The sequence below is a fragment of the Fusarium tjaetaba genome (assembly GCF_013396195.1).
Source record: "Fusarium tjaetaba strain NRRL 66243 chromosome Unknown NRRL66243_c0000073, whole genome shotgun sequence".
Taxonomy (NCBI): domain Eukaryota; kingdom Fungi; phylum Ascomycota; class Sordariomycetes; order Hypocreales; family Nectriaceae; genus Fusarium; species Fusarium tjaetaba.
Window position 1 is genome coordinate 22,209 of NW_023501269.1, and position 19,058 is coordinate 41,266.

The 19,058-nt window shown below is 47.4% G+C and overlaps 6 protein-coding genes across 6 annotated transcripts; 4 read left to right on the top strand and 2 right to left on the bottom strand.

The window, feature by feature from the left end:
* Nucleotides 1-801: 801 nt before the first annotated feature.
* FTJAE_3892 (catalase-1) lies at nt 802-3,181 on the top strand (the record flags this gene model as incomplete). Its single annotated transcript, XM_037350238.1, has 3 exons — nt 802-1,020; nt 1,088-1,336; nt 1,424-3,181. 3 exons carry the CDS (start codon nt 802-804, stop codon nt 3,179-3,181), a joined length of 2,226 nt encoding a protein of 741 aa, XP_037208997.1.
* A 507-nt stretch (nt 3,182-3,688) lies between these two features.
* FTJAE_3893 (fic doc family) lies at nt 3,689-4,696 on the bottom strand (the record flags this gene model as incomplete). The annotated part of the gene is made up of 1 exon (XM_037350239.1): nt 3,689-4,696. One exon carries the CDS (start codon nt 4,694-4,696, stop codon nt 3,689-3,691), a length of 1,008 nt encoding a protein of 335 aa, XP_037208998.1.
* Nucleotides 4,697-5,875: 1,179 nt separating this feature from the next.
* On the top strand, nt 5,876-7,383 carry FTJAE_3894 (6-hydroxy-D-nicotine oxidase; the record flags this gene model as incomplete). The annotated part of the gene is made up of 4 exons (XM_037350240.1): nt 5,876-5,920; nt 5,978-6,123; nt 6,168-6,375; nt 6,421-7,383. The coding sequence occupies 4 exons, from the start codon at nt 5,876-5,878 to the stop codon at nt 7,381-7,383; spliced, it is 1,362 nt and encodes a 453-aa protein (XP_037208999.1).
* A 1,277-nt stretch (nt 7,384-8,660) lies between these two features.
* On the top strand, nt 8,661-9,738 carry FTJAE_3895 (NADH-cytochrome b5 reductase 1; the record flags this gene model as incomplete). Its single annotated transcript, XM_037350241.1, has 3 exons — nt 8,661-8,835; nt 8,888-9,528; nt 9,589-9,738. The coding sequence occupies 3 exons, from the start codon at nt 8,661-8,663 to the stop codon at nt 9,736-9,738; spliced, it is 966 nt and encodes a 321-aa protein (XP_037209000.1).
* A 746-nt stretch (nt 9,739-10,484) lies between these two features.
* FTJAE_3896 (Benzoylformate decarboxylase) lies at nt 10,485-12,574 on the top strand (the record flags this gene model as incomplete). Its single annotated transcript, XM_037350242.1, has 3 exons — nt 10,485-10,886; nt 10,934-12,266; nt 12,315-12,574. The coding sequence occupies 3 exons, from the start codon at nt 10,485-10,487 to the stop codon at nt 12,572-12,574; spliced, it is 1,995 nt and encodes a 664-aa protein (XP_037209001.1).
* Nucleotides 12,575-12,855: 281 nt separating this feature from the next.
* On the bottom strand, nt 12,856-14,447 carry FTJAE_3897 (uncharacterized protein; the record flags this gene model as incomplete). The annotated part of the gene is made up of 7 exons (XM_037350243.1): nt 12,856-12,895; nt 12,946-12,967; nt 13,390-13,479; nt 13,531-13,763; nt 13,818-13,911; nt 13,964-14,084; nt 14,130-14,447. The coding sequence occupies 7 exons, from the start codon at nt 14,445-14,447 to the stop codon at nt 12,856-12,858; spliced, it is 918 nt and encodes a 305-aa protein (XP_037209002.1).
* Between the last annotated feature and the right edge of the window lie 4,611 nt (nt 14,448-19,058).

The following is a 19,058-nucleotide window of genomic DNA, read 5'->3' on the forward strand; positions in this document are numbered from 1 at the left end:
TGACGTACATTGACGTCGCTTTGACAACTGCCCCACGTAACAACTTGGATATCTGTCAAGCAGCATATGCATATCAGTAACGGATATGTCGGATATTGAAAGGAGATAAATGTTGAAGATTTTGTAAACTTTAAATTCTGAATGAGGCTTTTGACTTGCATGCACGGAAATATTGAAAATCGATCCGGCTATATGGGATTGTCTTGCTTGTTGATATTCCGTTGAAGATCGATATAACCCGCCTTCTCGAAGATCCATTGAAAGACAACAATCCCTGCTAAATCCAGAATTGTAGCGGTCATCGAGCCTCAAGATTCCACATCAATTCTCCATTACAAACCAAACTCGGCCATTTGTTGAGTTGTTTCAATGGCAGGTCAGGCAAGTGCCAGACAGATACGGAAAGTGGGGGATACAAAAACCGGAGCTTTCTTTCCTGGTGTAACAGTAAAAGCACCTCCTTCCCAAACACGGATCACGATCGCATCAGAAAGTGCATTCCGTGTTTCCTCGTTGGAAATTCTGAGCTTCTCATAGGTCAATCGTGCTTGTACCTGACGAAACATGACGACTTTTCTCAACAAGTCGTCCCATCGCAGCTGCCATTTTGCCCAGGCCGCGGGGAAAGATGAATCGACAAACGCATGTGTGACGTAAATCCAACGTGCTCTGGAGTCGCGGCAGCTTATGGGTACGGTGATCTCAAAATATTACAAAAAGATCTCGAAACCCGGAATCCTTCGAGTCTAATCTTCAGCGAATTATTCTTTGTTTACTCAGGAATAAAGACCACGATTCGACATGACCGAGCAAGTTACTGGAGCTATCAAACACGCAGTCATGGGACACCGAAACGACAAGATCGATCAGCTCAAGGCCAACATTGTTGAGCCCAGCGAGAACACTCGAATCACTTCCGACTATGGAGTGAAGCAGAACAACACCGATCAATGGCTACGCGTCAACAGCGAGGACCAAACTGGTCCCAGTCTTCTCGAGGATGCTTTTGGACGGGAGAAGGTATGCCAGACCCCAAAGCTGGAGCGGCTTTAATGCTTTCCACTTTGTCCCTCTCGAATATTAACAGTGTGTTAAGATCCATCGCTTCGACCATGAGCGCATCCCCGAACGTGTTGTCCATGCCCGCGGTGCTGGTGCTCACGGCACTTTCAAGCTGTTCGAGTCCGCGGAAGATGTCACAAAGGCCGGCATATTCACCGACACCTCGAGAGAAACACCTGTCTTTGTCCGATTCTCGACCGTTTTGGGAAGTCGCGGCTCCGCAGACACTGTTCGTGATGTCCGCGGATTCGCCGTCAAATTTTACACACAAGAGGTTCGTGAATCCCCTCAACACCAGAACAACAACAACCCAACATCATCACAACTAAATTTGGATCCAATCTAACGCTCTTTCCTCAAGGGCAATTTTGATTTAGTAGGGAACAACATACCTGTTTTCTTTATTCAGGATGCAATGAAGTTTCCCGATGTCATCCATGCAGGAAAGCCTGAGCCGCACAATGAGGTTCCTCAAGCACAGTCCGCGCACAATAATTTCTGGGATTTCGTCTGGGGACACTCAGAAGCGACTCATATGTACATGTGGGCGATGTCCGACCGCGCAATTCCTAGATCCTACCGCATGATGCAAGGTTTCGGCGTCAACACCTATACTCTCATCAACGACAAGGGCGAGCGTCGATTCGTCAAGTTCCACTTTACACCTGAGCTCGGAGTCCACTCCCTGGTTTGGGATGAAGCTCTTAAGCTTGCTGGCCAGGACCCTGACTTCCACCGCAAAGATCTCCAGGAGGCCATCGAAAACGGCGCGTACCCGAAGTGGAAGTTCGGCATCCAGGTGTTGGAGGAATCCCAAGAGCACGATTTCGACTTCGATATCCTTGACGCTACTAAGGTCTGGCCGGAAGACCAGATTCCCGTCCGCTATATCGGAGAGCTGGAGCTTAACCGCGTCGTCGATGAATACTTCACCGAGACCGAGCAGGTCGCGTTCTGTACCAGCCATCTTGTGCCTGGTGTTGGCCCGTCAGACGATCCTCTGCTCCAGGGCCGAAACTTCTCTTACCAGGATACCCAGCTCAGCCGTTTGGGTACCAACTGGGAGGAGCTACCTATCAACAAACCTGTTTGCCCAGTTATGAACTTCAACCGCGATGGTGCCATGCGACACACTATCACCAAGGGCAAAGTCAACTACTGGCCTAACCGATACAGCCACCAGCCCCCTGCTACCGTCCAGGAGGGTGCCTACGTTGACTACCAGCAAAAGGTTGCCGGCATCAAGCAGCGGGCCCTCAGCAAGAAGTTCAAGGATCACTTCTCTCAGGCTCAGCTCTTCTACAACTCTCTTTCTGAGATTGAGAAGGCTCACATCCAGGCCGCCTTCTCTTTCGAGTTGGACCATTGCGATGAAGCTATCGTCTACGAACGCCTGACTGAGCGTCTCGGTGTAGTTGATGGCGAGCTTGCAAACACGATCGCTGAAATGGTCGGCGGCAAGAAGCCCGTCGAGGCCAAGCCGAATCCCGGAAAGAAGGCCAAGAACTTGAGCCAGATGGACTTCCTTCCCAAGACTCCGACTATCAAGTCGCGCCGTATTGCCATCATCATCGCTGATGGCTACGATCCTGTCGCTTTTAACGCTCTTTACGGCGCTATCAAGGCTCAGAGTGCTCTTCCTTTCGTTATCGCACCTCGCCGATCTGCTATCTTCTCCGCCAACGAGGATTCATCCTCATCCAAGGGTATTGTCCCTGACCACCACCTCGAAGGTCAGCGAAGCACCATGTTTGACGCTATCTTTGTCCCTGGCGGTGAAAAGTCTATTCAGACCCTTTCCAAGAACGGTCGAGCTCTTCACTACATTCGCGAGGCTTTCGGTCACTTGAAGGCGATTGGTGGTACTGGTGAGGCCGTTGATCTGATCAACAAGGCCATCCAACTTCCTGAAGTCTCACTCTCCGAGACAGATGGCAGTGGCGTCGTCGACAGCTATGGCGTTGTGACTCTGAAGAATGCTTCGCCTGACAGCCTCAAGGAGATTGTCACCGTTGCTTCCGATGCCAAGGGCTTCCTGGAGAAGTTCGTGTACAACATCAGCCAGCACCGTAACTGGCAGCGAGAGCTGGATGGATTGAGCACTATGGTGGCGTACTAATGATTTATTGAAAGATACCAACTTATGTAACGAGCCAATTTGAATCTTCAAGTCAATACATTAATCGCATGAATTCTTACTTAAGCTGTGACAAACTCGAATTTATGAAGTTGAGATGCATTGTGTTGCCCAATATCACCAGCGAATACGTGTCTCAAGCCCACGGTAGTTAAACTACCTTTTCACATATCCAATCCTTCTGGGCCCGAAATACTGAGTCTGCCCGATTATACGATGAGCCCCGGATCTCAGTACTCCCCATCCCATCTCATCACAGCTCATTGATTTTTATCGTAACTTTATCAAAATTTCATCATAAACTAAATCTAAATTTATCTACAGATGTTTAAATTTAGGATTCGTATGGTGCAGATGAAAGGAACACTAGTCACCTCATATGGCCATAGCAGCTATCGGGGTCTGTGCCTCTTATCTCATACCTCATCTCATTTCATTTCATCTCATTCAATTGAAGCTCATATTAAATTAAGCTCACCGAAGGGCTCTTTATGCTGATTTCTTCCCGTTGACCTTTTGTTTCAGCTTCTGTATGCTCCTCACGCTCTTCTTCAGCACAAACGTAGCATACTCTCCGTGGCCCTCCGTATCTCTCGACGCCCTTTTCTTGATGTTTATGTACTCGTTTATTTCGTCTCGAGTTTCTCCGATTGAGATGAATATACCGACATACCGAAATAAGATCGCATTGAGGATGATGCGGCACATTCTTCCGTTCCCATCCTGAAATGGGTGAATCTCAACAAATCGAAGTGAGTATTTGGCTGCGAGTGAGAATGGATCCAGAATCTGCTTCCCATTGATGTCATTTTCGAGATTCGCGCACATTTCGGCCATCTTTGCAGGCACATATTGCGACATTACGAACATCGTGTTCCCAGCGCCCACAGGAACATCTCGATATTTTCCAGCGTATTTCTCATAGGGGACTTCCGGATGCTCGGCACCTGGATCGATGATCGAGACCCCTTTGCAAAGAATCTCATGCGTTCTCTTGATGAGATCCTCTGTGAGGGCTTCTTTATGAACCCAGAATCTGTCCAATATATACTGGAAGGCTCTCACGTGCTGGATGACTTCGCGCCGGACGCGAACAACATGGCTTCTCGACTTTCCTCGTAAAGTAGGATCCGCGGCATATAGGCCGTGAACTTTTTCATCGAAGTCTGGATCATCCTCATTGACTTCGAGTATGGAGTCGGGCTCATGCAGGGTCTTATAACAGAGATATCGTGTGGCATCCCAGCCTAGACCCGCTTGTTCGATACGATTGCTGCCATAAATTGTGTGAAAAAGAGATTCCATGACCTCTTTATGGATGATCTCCTGTTGTTCCGATGTGTGATTGACCCTCAAGGAAGAAAGAAAGCGTAATGCTTTTCCGAAGAGGGCTTCAGGGTTTTGATCGTCTTTGTAGGTGCGGTATACATCATCGTAAACAAAGGATGGACGGTCTTTAGGACCGCTGGGGTCGAGCGTGAGATTATTAAATTCCATATTCGTCTCGAAAGTCGTGGAGTAGTGCGAAAAATTATGGTAGATGGAAGCAAAGCAGGATTGAGATAGAAGCTGAGATGTGCGTCGCTGTTCAACCGAAAATATCCTGATGCAAGGCTGTAAATAACTGTTTTTCTATGAGTCACGACCTCACATTCGCACAGTTTAGAATAGCCTTTTTGTCAGGAGTGTGGCCATACACAGCTCAAGAAAGCTTATACTCATCGCATTTCTTAGTAAATTGATGAACTCGAACTAAAGAAGCCTAAAGTTTGGATGCATTTAGATGAGACTTGTGGTAATAGACCCTCAAGTTAGGAAAATTGTAGAGCCGCGAGAAGCTCGTTGCGAGTGAAGCTTCTGTCTAGGTAGGTGATCGCATGTTGCTTTAATATCGTCACTGATATTCAGTCCTTCTTCAACTAAATGCTACTAGCGTCTAAAATTTCAGAAGTTATCCAAGCACGATGTGGTACTTTGTACGATGCTGTAACGATATTTTGCTTACCGATATATGCCCAGTGTCCTGAAGGAGAAAGGGATGGCACTGGATGGGAGATGAGAGGTGATGTGTCTGCATTCTGAGCTTTACTAGCAGCTCCTCTCTTCCTCCAGAATATGCGAGTTAAGATCAAAATTGACTTAGCATTTGCCCTCATTTCTCAGCGATGTTGGAAGACTTTGTGACTCATGCATGTGTACAAGTGCATTGATTCTGTCACTCTCTGCGACTTCTTGCTCATATGACATAATAATTATCAAAAGATACTCCATGGAACCATATAAAGCAGCAATCTTATAAAGTATAATGCCCTTGATATGGTAGCATATGGATGCAGCTTGCCTTTATGCAGAGCACAGACATCGCCAAAGTCTGCACACCCTCAGGTCGTGGCTCATCTCGGATCGCGACTGCCGACGGCATCAAACTGTTTGCTATCGATTTGAGGCATGTACAACTTTTAAAAAACGGAAGCAACTTCAGTCTCGGAAGGAGTCCGGAGATGTCTAATAGAACATGGCAAACATCCCGCGTGCGACCTTCAAGACCCTCATCCTAGAACCACTTGATATTTTAGTACCATTTTTATCGACATGTATAAACATCCACTTTCTTCTCCTGCAAAGAAATCCACACACTTCAGAAGCGTAATTCTTTACGGCAATCTTCTATCCAACATGGGCAACGGTCAAAGTGTTTCTATCCGCGACTGTCTCGATGCCGTCTGTGCGAACCGCAGCTCCTGCGTCACGTACCCGAGTGATCCGCTCTTCGCCTAGTGGGCGAAGCCGTTCAACCTCGAGTTCCCAGTGATTCCAGCTGCTGTCATCCGTCCTCAGAATGTTATCGAAGTTTCCGAGACCGTCAAGTGTGCGAAACGAAGTGGTCTCAAAGTGCAGGCAAAGTCTGGAGGCCACTCCTACGGGTAGGCTAACTGTCTGAACGCGAAGAACAAAGCTGACTGGGTAGTAACTATGGCCTTGGTGGTGACAACGGCGCCGTGTCGATCGACCTTGTCAACCTCAAGAACTTCGAAATGGATAACAAAACTTGGTTGGCATCGTTTGGAGCAGGCACCAACCTTGGCGAGCTAGACAAGAATCTTCATACATTCGGAGGACGAGCCATTGCCCATGGTACTTGTCCAAGTGTTGGCACCGGTGGACACTTGACAGTAGTAGGTATCCTTCATCCAGTGTCTGCTTTTCGCTAACAACTCAAGGGCGGCCTTGGACCGATATCTCGAATGTGGGGAAGTGCTCTCGATCACGTTGTCGAAATGGAGGTCGTGGCAGCGGACGGCACGATCTATCTTGCCAGCCAAGACGAAACACCCGATCTTTTCTGGGCAATGCGCGGCGCTGGTGCAAGTTTCGGCATCGTGACCAGATTTGTGGTCAAGACTCGCCCAGAGCCCGGAAATGTTGTCCAATACAGCTACAGCATCACTCTTAACTCTCAAAACGAAACGGCCGACTTATACAAGGAATGGCAGGCATTAGTTGGAGATCCAACTATGGACCGACGCTTCGCAAGTCTCTTCATCGTTCAACCTCTGGGAGCCCTCATCACAGGAACTTTCTTTGGTTCAGAGGTCGAGTACCAGGCGTCGGGAATCCCTGCTCGTCTTCCTGGTGCCAGCAAGGGTGCAGTGTGGCTTACAAACTGGATGGGTCATTTGCTTCATGAGGCTGAAGCCGCTGGCTGCACCTTGGCCAGCATTCCGACTGCGTTCTACTCAAAGTCCTTGTCGCTCAATGAACAAGATCTTCTGAACGACACGGCAATCACGGACTTGTTTCAATACCTTGAGGACTCTCGCAGCAAATCGACACCATTCACAGTCATCTTCAATACCGAAGGCGGCGCCATGATGGATACACCTGTCAATGCAACAGCATACCCGCATCGGGAGAGTGTCATCATGTATCAATCTTACGGCGTCGGAGTGGGCAAAGTATCGGCAGCGACTCGGAAGCTCTTGGACGGGATTCACGAGCGGATCCAACGGTCGGCTCCGGGTGCACGCTCCACTTATGCCGGATACGTCGATGCATGGCTTGACCGAAAGGCGGCGCAAGAGTTCTACTGGGCGGACAATCTCCCCCGGCTTCAGGAGATAAAGAAGAAGTGGGATCCGGAGCAGGTTTTCAGAAATCCGCAGAGCGTTGAGCCGGCTGAATAGAGCGGAATTGCAGGAACTATCATTCCGTCACAAGGGCTTGTCCTACGAATGAGGGATGAGATTGTGAGGTACTGGCTCTGAGCCTCTGACGGACGCCGTAGAGGGGCCGATAGAGGCCGGGTATTAGTGTTACAAGATTGGTTTGTTGTATGACAGACGGACAGATAGGGTATGTGTAGCAATTGCTTTTTCAATGTTCTACTTCTTATACTCGCAAGCTGCTCGATTAAATTCAAGCTCTTGTTAATACAGTGATTCTTTTATTATTATATCTACCTTGAGGTAAGGTTAAGGACTCGGGCTAGCATAGTTGCTGTCACATGATGCCTATGTTGGCACTTCTACTTCTCTAGGGAGCCTCGGCTAGCTAGCATTATCACTCATTCAACACACTATGTTACTTGGTTATCTGCGTGCCACACACCTTAAGTCGATCCAGCTCTCCTCCGGTGTCTTTCCATCCAGAGAAATGAGTGGATATATAGGGGAGAGCCTCTCTTTGCGAACCCAGTCGTACGCATATATCGCTATGAGGATGGCTGCAATGATTGTGAGGACTTGAGCGGCGATTGGAACGCCCTGCATCAGGGAGAGGGCGTAGCTGAGAGACGTCATGACGATGTAAGTTGATGCAACATTATGAGTGTCTTTCTTAGGTGTAGGATATATGTATGTATGAAGTGTGCAGAGATGTTTGTTATAATCTTACATCGTTCGGGGGGTGGAGTGTCAGACATGACTGGAGATGCCTTCACAATAGTAGTGAATATCTCGGGCCGCGGCCCGAGTATGTGCATGAAATAGATCTGCACTCTGAAGCCACCTCATTTAAGGATATTCCCTGGTTCTACAGATAAGACAGCCACCGAGAATGTGACGTCTATCCTGATAATCTCGTTGGCTCTGTTACCCGGTCGATTGATCTGAGAGCCGCAAAAGTGAACTTCCTTGGCTTCAACAACGGCTCCGCGTAGAATCAACTAGGGACATCCAGTCCGCCTATGATCTGGTGGCAGCGCTCGGGCCTCTTCGAGTAGCCGCGGGATCCTTGAGGTGCAGTCATGATGGATTTGCTCGCTCACTCACTCACTCAGTCTCGCAATTTATTGCTCTCTTGCGTCTCAAGAAACTAAATTCTGTATGCCGGAATAAGCTCTCAGCCACAAGTCTCAACTGCATATAGCGCCTCGAGGAAGATCTATTCCTGGCAACAAGAGAAGACCCGACAGTCTGTAAACACCCTGCTCAAGCATCAAACGATTGTCAGCGAAGCAACAATGTCGAAGAACGACACTGGCAAGCCCGCTAGCCTACTGGCACCGCAATATATTACTGGTGTATACATACCATGTGCGGCCCTCATCCTAGGCACAGTCGTCTTCAAGCCTCAATGGCTCCCTCTAGCCTTGGCAGTCTGCGCAGCTCTCGGGGGATACCAATACTTGAACAATCGTAAGACTCTGTGACGATGACGATTTCTCTACGGATACTGACATTCTTTCAGAAACGAACAAGGTCCTCGACCCGGTCAACTTCCAAGAATTTCCTCTTCTCAAGAAGACCGTCCTCTCTCACAATACTGCCATCTACCGCTTCGGCCTGCCCACTCCAAACTCGATCCTCGGGTTGCCGATAGGCCAGCACATCTCCATCGCCGCAAACCTCGATGTGAAGGACCCAAAGACCGGGAATGTCAAGAACAAGGAGGTCGTTCGCTCATACACGCCAATTTCCTCCGATTCTGATCCCGGCTACTTTGACCTTCTTGTCAAGACCTATCCGAATGGCAACATCAGCAGACATCTCGCTACGCTCAAAATTGGTGACACGATAAAGGTCAGGGGTCCAAAGGGCACCATGGTCTACACACCTAACATGGTCAGAGGGTTTGGCATGATCGCTGGTGGCACCGGTATTACTCCAATGCTGCAGATAATCAAGGCTATTGTGCGCGGGAGGAAGAACGGTGATAGGACGGAGATGGACCTGATCTTTGCTAACGTCAATCCAGAGGACATTCTGTTGAAAGAAGATATAGATAAGCTTGCGAGAGAGGATGATAAGCTGAGGGTGTACTATGTGCTCAACAATCCTCCCGAGACATGGGATGGTGGCGTCGGATTTGTCACGCCCGATATGATCAAGGTAAGAATGAATATTTAATCATTGAAAGGCGACCCTCGGAATGACAATGTTTTTCACTAGGAACGTTTCCCAGCACCAGCTTTTGACATCAAGATTCTCATATGCGGCCCGCCACCGATGGTCAGCGCAATGAAGAAGGCGACCGAATCACTGGGCTATCAGAAGGCCAGGCCAGTTAGCAAGCTAGAGGACCAAGTCTTCAGCTTCTAATGTTAGTCGAGAGCTGCTTGGTAACATTGGAGTTCTTGTTGATGAGATTGATTGACCCGCTCCGGCTTCTAAGTTAGTGCATCATTTCCCCACGTATCGAGATCTTCTGGTGGCGTAAACTAGTGGGGGACTTCTTCAAAATCCGGGGTAACATCCATCATATTCAACACAAATACAGTCAAGTTCCCGACTCTCAATCAAAGTCGTGAGTGGTCCAATCCTCCATAGAACATATACAACAGACTTAGTCCTTATCTATGATGCTTATCATGCCAAAAGTCCCCCATGTCAACATGTCATTCCATCACTGATAAAGCCCCTTGTCAAAAACGCCCTATTTCCACAGTTAACCATTCTAGCTTCCCCCTCCTTGACCCCGCATCATCTGTCACTTACCGCGTGAGCACGACGGATACGGCCAGACACGGCATTTGTGTAGACCCGCTTGGACACAACAAAGGGCGTTGTGGTAGTTTGACAACAAAACCCGACCTGTGTCTGTTTTGTCTTTGTTGCAACTACAAGATTCTTACAGCAACCATCTCGTAGACACCCTCATATCTGATTGGTGTTGATCCTTGACTGGACTGGGATACTGAAGTAAGTAAGTATTGGAGGTAGTGAGTGAGGCTCGGCATTTGTTAGTTTGGGGTGACACTTACACCGCCATCATACATCATTGAGCCTCATCACCACCTCATGAAAACACATTCAGATACTAACCTATTGATAGAACTCAATTCATCATGGCTCTCCTTCAAAGATCCAGATTAGCCGCTCAAGGCCTCTCAAAATGTCGTCCAGCACAGCTTCAATCCTCAGTGAGGAGATTCAACACCGCAGCAATCTCATCACTTTCTCAACGAGATGGGAAAAGCCCTTCTCTATCTCTATCTGCGAGCCACTCAAAGGCATCAACATCTCTTCACACACCTTCGCCCACAGCAGTTATGAACCGTGCTTACTCAACGGCAAGTGAAGACATGTACACAGCATCATTTGCCTTCTTCGAGGCTATCTGGGATGCCGGTATCACCCATTGCTTTGTCAACTTGGGCACTGACCACCCTAGTATCATTGAGGCTATGGTAAAGGGACAGAGGGAGAAGAAGGGCAAATTCCCCAAAATCATCACATGTCCCAATGAGGTATGCTTATTACGTCGAGCTTTCCCGGGCAAAATTAACATAATCAGATGGTGGCCATGTCAATGGCTGATGGTTACGCCCGTTTAACAGGCAAACCCCAGTGTGTAATCGTCCACGTTGACGTTGGAACTCAAGGCCTCGGAGCAGCCGTCCACAACGCTTCCACAGGCCGCGCCCCCGTGTTAGTATTCGCCGGTCTATCGCCATTCACACAAGAAGGTGAACACCGCGGAAGTCGCACAGAGTACATCCACTGGATCCAAGATGTGCCAGACCAAAAACAGATCATCTCTCAGTACTGCCGATACACAGGCGAGATCAAGACAGGAGCTAACGTCAAGCAAATGGTTAACCGCGCTCTGCAATTCGCTACTTCGGATCCCCAAGGTCCTGTGTATCTGTGCAGTGCACGAGAGATTCTCGAGGCTGATCTTAAGCCTTATTCGCTGAAGCAAGAACACTGGGAGCCCGTTGAGCTTGGTGGTCTTCCTACAAGTGCTGTTGACAAGATCGCTGAGGCTTTGGCTGGTGCAAAGGCGCCTTTGTTGGTTACAGGATATAGTGGACGAAACCACAAGGTTCCTGCTGCGCTTGTTGAATTGGCAGATAAGGTCAAGGGCCTGCGAGTCTTGGATACTGGCGGTTGCGATATGTGCTTCCCTGCTGATCATCCCGCTTGGATCGGATTGAAGTTTGGTGTTGACGATGCTGTTGAGTCTGCCGATACTATTGTCGTTTTGGACTGCGACGTGCCCTGGGTTCAAACCCGCTGCAAGCCTCGTGAGGACGCAAAGATCTTCCACATCGATGTCGACCCCCTGAAGCAGCAGATGCCAACTCACTATATCCAGGCCGATGCGCGCTACAAGGCTGATGGTCTCACCTCAATCCAACAAATCACTGAAGCTCTCAACAAGAAGGAATTCGCCAGTAAACTCGAAGTCAACGCCGCCGAGACAGAGAAGCAACGCGCTGAAGTCCACGAGAACAAACTCGCTACCATCGCCAAGGCCGCAGAACCTCTTGCAGATGATACATTCGGTACTGGCCATCTTAGCAAGAAGCTTCGTGATCTTTGCCCTGAAGATACAATCTGGGCTATTGAGGCTGTCACCAACACTGGTTTCGTGCACGACAACATCCAGCCCACAATTCCCGGATCTTGGATCAACTGTGGAGGCGGTGGTCTCGGCTGGTCTGGCGGTGGTGCCCTGGGTATCAAGCTCGCGACAGACGCTGAGAACGGCGGTACAAACAAGGGCAAGTTTGTTGTGCAGATTGTGGGAGATGGAACATATCTCTTCACAGTACCTGGTAGCGTGTACTGGATCTCAAGACGCTACAAGATTCCCGTCTTGACTATTGTGCTCAACAACAAGGGTAAGTCACCTAGCTTCAATCCAACTGGCCTTTGCTAACACGTCACAGGATGGAACGCTCCTCGCAAATCTCTTCTCCTTGTTCACCCCGACGGTCTCGGGTCAAAGGCCACAAACGAAGAGATCAACATTTCCTTCGATCCCGTACCTGACTACGCTGGTATCGCCAAGGCTGCTGCAGGTGGAGATATTCACGCTGCTAGAGTTGACAAGGCTTCGGATCTTGAGAGTGTATTGAAGGAAGCTATTGCCAAGGTGAAGGCTGGACAAACGGCGGTGATTGACTGCAAGGTTGCACCGGACTGTTGAAGACTTATGAAATTATGAGATGATAATGTGGAGGTTTGGGATGGACTTAGATCTAGGGGCTGGAATGCCGGGATTTGTTTAGACTGGTAGCATTGACAGGTGCATCAAGAGCATTGCTTCTATACGTTATGTGGTTCGTGAAGGGCTCCTCTCCTGTGGATACAGTTCTTCCTTGAATCCAGTCAAGGGGTTTTGCCTTTCATGGGAGCCTGATTCTTCCGGTCAATGGTGAGGGTCTTTGTTGCGACTCGATCAACAAGGCCCAGAATTGAAGCTGACATTCACAAGTCCTCAATTCCAGGATGCAGCCACTGGTCATTCCTGTCGAACGGTTTAATAGTCACATACTATTACAGAGCACTCTTACATACCCCCTTGACTCTGTGAGATTAGCTATGGTAGATAGAGCAGACCATCTTTACATAGGCTAACTCGAACAAATGATCATAGACAAACTTCAGCATCGCCTCAGGAATTCTGCCCAGTAAAATACGTATTCTTCACTGAGATGTTAAACTACCATTAGGCCAGATCTCCTTGTTATTTATCTATCCTGGCGTGTATAAGCAAAGTATGTTTCCCTGTCCTCCTTATCAAATTTCCTACATAAAGAGTTTACATTCTTGCCCAGAGATGTTTTTGAGAATGATGTTGATACTGGAATCATGGGTAGAGTTGGGCTTATCGGGCTTAAAAGTTGAAGCCAGCTCCAAATCACATGGTGGATGAAATGTTCACCATGTCACTGTGCGCCTTGGTGGTACAGATATGCAATACCATTCATCTTGAATCCTCGTCTCCCTATTCCTTCTTACTAATAACAAGAGTACGGACTTCGATACTCTCGCGCGGAGGTGCTTCAGGATCTGCCTTGTAATCGTAGAAAGATCCATGAGGTGGACAGGCTGTACATCATCAGCTTCACTCCGCTTCTCACTTATATCAGCGTATCTTACCCAGCTCGTCATCTTTCAGTGAATCCCACGTCACGAACAGAACCGGTAAGTCTCTTGTTTGTTTGGGCCACCAATACCACTGCTGCTTTGGGTTCCAATGCAGATAATTTCCTTCGCCTACACAACCAGTCAGACTCTTGTCGCATGATTCAATGTCGCTTGGCGAAACGGATCGTCTATCGCACAGAGCCAATGGTGCGTCCTCTATCGTCCCCACGATGGGACGCCAAACGCTATATGAGTCAGTCGAGCATATGCCCCTGGAGTGATTCTTTTTCCATACTTACTTGATGATTCGTACGCGCATGTCGGATAGTGAAGCAAACTCGTCCTTGGTAAGGTACCTCTTGGCGACGAACAATCCTCCTTTCAGAGATTCATCTGGGAAAGTTAGCTGATTGATTGCGTCTTTCGAAGGGGTAGCGCAAATGACCTTGATGAACCACTTTGGCGGGTGGAATGAACTCGAAACTTTCACCTCCTGGATTGCCATTTACGGCATTGCCTGCTCGTCTCTCTGTCGCGGTATCGTTTTTGCGTAACTGGACAAAGAACTGATCAACGACTATTCATAGCCTTGTTCATTACAGGAGACATACTCGCCAATCAAAGCATATAACCTTTTCAGCCTGAGTATGCTGCTTGACAAGCTCGATGGTCTCATCCAAATACGGTGATAACGCTTCACGACCGCCTACTTGGACCTGGGAAGCAGTTTTTGCTAGTTTTGTAGTTTCATGTCGAATAAACTTGAAACCACCAGTTTCAAGGTTGAACTCGGTACTGCGATGGCTCATATCTTTTATCCGTATTTTCCGTTGTTCAAAAAGTAACAGTTTGTTTTGTGGACTGTCAGGCATCCATATTTCGTAGGCCCTTTGCTGGTTGTCAATGTCTGCTTTACTGAGGAATGGCATGGTTGATGCGCGATCCATGATGTGGTCTTCTTGTTCAAAAATGAATAGTTTATACTTCATATGTTTATTAGAGATTTTGAATCAGAAAGTTATCGGAATTCTGTCATCGAGAGTTTCGGGGGATGGCTTATAGTACACACATATTCACAGCCTGAGTCCGATAAGAATACGCATAGCACTGCAACCAACAGTAACATCATACCATACACGTTTTGTTACCATCTACCCCGCCCTCAAGCTAATAGAGCTGCCTTCCTAATACTCTGTGATGAGCTAATTGGTGGCGGATGCGACTTGGCTGTACCACCCTGATATGCGGAGCCTGCTTGCAGGCGAGGCAACCTTGCGCAAGAACCTGCATTATCTTGGGTTTTGGAAAGAGGGGTTTGCATTTAATGGTACGTTCTATTAATCCTTGATCCGTAGGCTTGGGGTGGAAGTATGCTTATCATTTGACCGACTTCCTGCTTCCTTGTGTCAAGAGTAGTGAACATTATGGCTTTCAAGCACGAATCCAGCAAGCCAACATGGGAGAGGCCGCTGAATATTTACAAACAGAGTTTTAGCGGAGATGACTTCGACCACATTGAGCAGCTTCAGGACTAAGATATCATGGTTCACACCCTAGAGACCTTCAAAAGCAAAGGAACTGACGCGGTCTCCTATCTGTCCTTTCAGGCATTCCCCCAGCATTGACCAAAATCAATATTTCCCTACTCATTCCTGCTTTTTAGCTGGAAAGTAAAATTACAGGGTACGATCAACAATGATATGGGGTGCAGTTCATCTGAGGCTTCAGGTCCGCGTCTCATACAGTGATGTTTATAACCCCATCCTGAACCAGACCGTATCTTTGCTCGTAGACCTGAGCGATGATGTGAAGATGTCAGGTGGTATGAATAGCTACTTCAATGGGGTCAAACTTTGTATAATCTCCTTGTTGATGTTATTTGTTCTGATCTTTTGGTTACGCATGGTCAGATTTATGCATCGCAATCATTGGTATGTCCAGTGGTGACTATCTCTACTCCTCTTTGAGTTAACTATTTATTTGAGTCAACATGCCTAGTATATCCTATTCCAATATCCAGGTATAATTCGATGAAATAACTAAACGTATCAGAAAGCACCTCTAGTGAAAGAATCCGCTAAGGGCTCTCAGTTTGAAGCAGCCTAGTACTCAAAGCCAGCACCTTTCAAGGGGCTTAGGTTTATGCCAAAGTCGCCAAATTTCCTTTCAGTAACATGAAATCTCCGGATTATCCTCAATCCTTCGGATTAGAAGCAATGAGCTGAACAAGATTCGTCAGGAGCTGGACCCCATTGCAACACATCAAAATACAATCTCCTAACGCTAACTGGCATGAGAGGTGCGAGAAAGACACAGATTTCCTTCACTACGGTAACTGATGGTATAGAACTCAATTCAGTGCTTCTTGGCCCTTTTCCAGCGTGATCTTAATCGGCAACAGGTAAGCATTGGCTCATTGTCTTTGACAGCTTTAAAGATGGCTATCATGTGAAGGAAAGCACAGATTCAGCCTATAGGATCCCTTAATGGCTCATCCGAAGTGAGAAATTTGAGTTCTAAATGCACAAATACCATGAGAGTTTCTCCCTTTGCTGCAGAAGAGGCAACGATTCTCTCAGTCAACATCATCCGATGTCACAACTATTCGCAATAGAAGAGGTGATTAGGCAATAAAAACTCTCATCTCAGTAGCTCCAATTGACATAAATCCACTTAGTGAGAGTTTATCGTACTCGTCGTCTTATACAAGAGGAATTTGTTCACTGGCTTAGTTCCAGCCGCAGAGAGGCGGTCTTCTAAATGCTTTCCGGCTCTTCTTCCAAGCTCTTCCAAGACAGATTCACCATCATATGGGCCTACCTGAAAGAATTATATCCAATACTGTGCCTGACTGTTATATAATGTTCAAAAGCTGAAACAAAATGAGTCGCCGCAGGACTCCTGGTTAGGGGATGCAAGAAAACTTAAGGCCCCTATCCTGAGAAATGGAAATATTTAGGCAACTCTAGTCGAAGTTCAGGGACCTATTTACTAAGTTTATTTTAGCATCCCCTTCTTAAATCTCTGGTGAATATTCCGCAGGCTGACCGATCGGCTTTTAAGTAACGTTTTTCAGGCATCTCACAGAAACCGCTTCATCTCTTTAAGGTGACAAGTTACTTGAAATAACATTTATGTCTTTTAAAAACACAAGACACTCTTATCTACGCTACGATTTGCTAAACAGCAGGGTCATATAAAGAGAATGAGGAAAGGCATCTTTGACATGTCTTTTGATCCCAACAGGCCATGGATATTAGACAACAGCATCTTGCTCCGGATCACCTGGGCTCGACCAATATTCACAAGAAGTGAACGGTGCATTGCTAACTGATCGTCGTAAAGACGAAGCGATCAAGATATACACTGCGCTGTGGTTCCCAGAGGACGTCTCTCATAGGTTCAGTGATGTATTTTGCTTTACGCGACACCTGCCTCCCTTGAGAGTATAACCTGGAGTGTTAGTAGTTCAGTTATGAAAAGCCTTAACTTGTGATACAATTTACAATGTGTGGTATTCTAGTGCATTCCTTTATTTCAGACGAACCGCTACACGATTCGAAATCCGAAGAGGTTTGTTCTCCCCTTTCTGAAATATTTTGAGATAGCATTAGCGTGCTTGAAGGGTCATTTACTTCTTTATTACTTATATTCGCAGTATTGGCAGCATTTGGCTTGAACTACGGTATATACTTCACCAACAATATTGCTTCTGTTTGCAGAATTGCAAGAGTGACATGTTGTCGGTATCAGGTCAGGGAGCTTTTTTGCATCAAGATGTGGTAGAGGAGTGTAGGGTATGTCTGTAAGTGCGCGTCTTCCAGCGTATTGGAGCCTTATTATGTGAACACATTACAATAGAATGCGAAAACATACGTTGACAGTCTTTTCATGTCCTTGCTGGGACTAATTTCTGATACTGTTTCTCTTTGTATAAGTCTAATCTTTGCAACGGGACGTGCCGAGGTTGTTTCCGCGGCACTTACTTGTCCAGGACAGGCAAGTGATTCGTCGTATCGCCCCTAGAACTCTTGACTGATACACATTATTCGTTATTGATTGTGTGATTTGAAAGAGAAAAGAGAAATCGTGGCAAGGGCGCGTAACTGATGGAGTTTCTGATATTTCTCATGCAGAATAGGTCAGCAGGCTTAAAGCCCAGATCCGGGGTGGCCGTGTTTAGACGCCGGGAAAAACATCAGACGACGCCTAAATGGTGCCTTGGCAGGGAAGATCATCATCTCTTGCGGCTCTTATGCTCTGCTGGTCATGCAGCAGTTTAACCCAGAGGCCGTTTGGTCTAGATCTTCAGCGAGTGGGCTGTATATCCGTATGCGTAAACATACCCCGTATTTACTGCAATGTTGCCAGGGATAACACGATAAATATGATACGCTGCTTTCATATCCGGAGTCTACCGTCGTGGAATAACACCATTCATCCATCTCGGAGGCTAAATCTGAGTGAATGTCCTGACATGGACCTATTTGACAAAATTGGTACCGTCGCATTCCACTTTCAAGACTAGAAGGTGGTTAGTTTTTCGATACTAAGAAAAAAGAAGACGCGAAAAATATGGGAATTGATCACGATAGGCATTTGCTGATCTGGCTATTCCACTGAGTCAGGTCAAATCTCATCTTATCCATTTCTCCCCGCACCACGTGCTCGTGACATGAAAAAAGAAGCTCGGGAGGAAGGTGCGGCTAGTTGCTGCTGGTGCAGGTGCTGGCAGGTGCAGGCGCCAGCGGTTGCAAGTGCAAGTGCAAGTGCGGGCAGGTCCCCGTACCGTAACTTCATGGGTTGGGCAGCCGCCGACAGGCAACTTACATTCAATATTGCCTAGGCACAATAAACAAAAGCAAACAAATCACTTCATTTACATTCTCTTTTTAATCTCGCAACTTCTCTTTTCTAATCCTTGATCTGATTTCCTTTAGAGTTCTTCATCGCAGGCTCTTCCTGGCGAGTTCGAGTCTCACGACCGCGACTCATCTCGGACAATTCATCTCATTTCATTGCTTCTTCATCTTGTTCTTGTCCTTCATTTGACCTAAAACAACGCCACGCTAAAGTAGTCGGTCCGGCTTTTGTATCATCAGGCTTTCGCTCGCTCGCTCCCTCTCGACCGTTACGATCTCCTACTGAAGTCGATAAACTATAAAGGGTCGACTCGACGCCCTCACCTCACGGGACCCTCCACTCTGCGACTACTGCACCTTACTCCTCCAGGGTCCCACGTCGAGATCTTACCTTAGGCCCCGCCACTCCACTTCGGTATTCTCGTCCCACTACAGGTCGCAACTTTGCGCTGGTATTGGATTGGATTGGCATTTATTTACCTACACCCGACTCGACCCAAAGCAACAACAAAAACAGGCCTAGCCCGTGATACGAAAACTTGCTCCAACAATTTGTTCTTCACTCTCCTCCACTACGTCTCGATTCACGAGAGATCATGAAAGGCGTCGAGCCGGATCTTGCCCAGCGCCTTAAGAGATTGAGACGCGTCAATAGCTCTGTGTCTTGACCACCGACCA